The 1,513-nt window shown below is 55.0% G+C and overlaps 1 protein-coding gene across 1 annotated transcript; it reads right to left on the reverse strand.

Annotated features, from left to right (window-relative positions):
* Positions 1 to 289: 289 nt before the first annotated feature.
* LOC104497571 (D(1C) dopamine receptor-like) lies at positions 290 to 1,510 on the reverse strand (the record flags this gene model as incomplete). The annotated part of the gene is made up of 1 exon (XM_010140838.1): positions 290 to 1,510. A coding segment is annotated over one exon (1,221 nt), but the record flags the coding sequence as incomplete, so codon positions are not given.
* Positions 1,511 to 1,513: the final 3 nt, after the last annotated feature.

Below are 1,513 nucleotides of genomic sequence, written 5' to 3' on the forward strand. Positions count from 1 at the left end.
AATAAATATCACAAATATGAATGAAGAGTTGGAGTGAACAAGTGTGTGGGAAATGTCTGCTAACTATGGAAAATAAGGGGTGATGGTGGCCCTGGGAAGACATCAATATGTGGCTGCTATATGCTTTTGGAATGGACTTTATATGCCCATCACCCCTCTGGGGTAAAAACAGCAGGTTCCCACCCATCTGGGGTAGGACTTTGTTTGCTGGGGGATGGACACAGCTTATGTGGACATGGAGTGAACTCTCCCCGTGGGATGGCTCTGTGTGTGAGAAATGCACAATCCCTTATCCCTCTGGAACAGGGTAATGGGGTCCCTCAAACCGACCAAGTCCCGTACACGGGGTAATAGTTTCCAGGGATAGCTCTGCTTTGCAATCCAATTGCAAAATAGCTGGCACCTGATGCCTCTTGGGGCTGCTGCTAGGGCCAGCCTGTGTTTGAGAAGTCACAGGCCTCTCCTCCATAGACATCTCCTCACTGCTGTCCTCTCTGTGAAGGCCTATGGCATGGGGTACGTGCTGGACCCAGGCAGTGACAGCAGTGGGAGGTACTGGCGATGAGGCAGCTCCTTCCTTCTGGCAGGTGGTGTCATAGTGATAGGAAACCAGCTCGTTGCTGAAGTTGACTCTCTCCACAGGAGATCTGGGTGTGACGCAGCAGAAGCACTGACAGCCCAGCAGGTTGCTGAAAGCCCGCCTGAACTCTGTGTTGAAAGCATAGATCACTGGATTCACTGAGGAATTGGCCCAGCCAAACCACACAAAGACGTTGAAGGTGGTTTGGCCAATACAGGGTGACTGTTCTTCATGTTCTCTCTCGCGCTCGGGCTGGCAGAAAGGCAGCAGACAGTTGAGGAGGAAGAAGGGCAGCCAGCAGCAGACAAAGACTCCCATTATGATAGAGAGAGTCTGCAGCACCTTGGTTTCCTTGCGCAGGGAACTCCGCAAAGAGGAAGTGGGTTCCTTGCCGTGAGCTGGCCACTGCCCCCCTGCTCGCTCAAGGGTGGAGATGCGGCGTATCTGGGCCTGGGCAATTCGGTAGATCCTGGTATAGGTGATGATCATGATGGCCACAGGGATGTAGAAGCTGATAAGGGAGGAGGTGATGGCGTAAGTGCGGTTCAGGCTGACATCGCAGCGGGGCATCCCAGGCAGCCAGGAGTCTGGATGTCTCCTGTCCTTGGTTTTATGCCAGTGTAGCTGCACTGGGACAAAGGAGATGAGGACGGAGAGGGCCCAGGCCATGGCTATCATGGTGCAGGCAAGGCGCTGCGTCATCCTGCGCTCATAGCGAAAAGGGCTGGCGATAGCCCAGTACCGGTCCAGGCTGATGATGCAGAGGTGGAGGATGGAGGCGGTGGAGCACATGATGTCGAAGGCCACCCAGGTGTCACAAAAGCGGCTGCCGAAGAGCCAGAGACCGCCGGCCACCTCAGTGACTGCCTTCCAGGGCATCACCAGGAGGGCCACGCAGAGATCCGAGACAGCCAGCGACAGCACGAACCAGTT

This window comes from Buceros rhinoceros, unplaced genomic scaffold (assembly GCF_000710305.1).
Source record: "Buceros rhinoceros silvestris isolate BGI_N320 unplaced genomic scaffold, ASM71030v1 scaffold37907, whole genome shotgun sequence".
Classification (NCBI taxonomy): Eukaryota; Metazoa; Chordata; class Aves; order Bucerotiformes; family Bucerotidae; genus Buceros; species Buceros rhinoceros.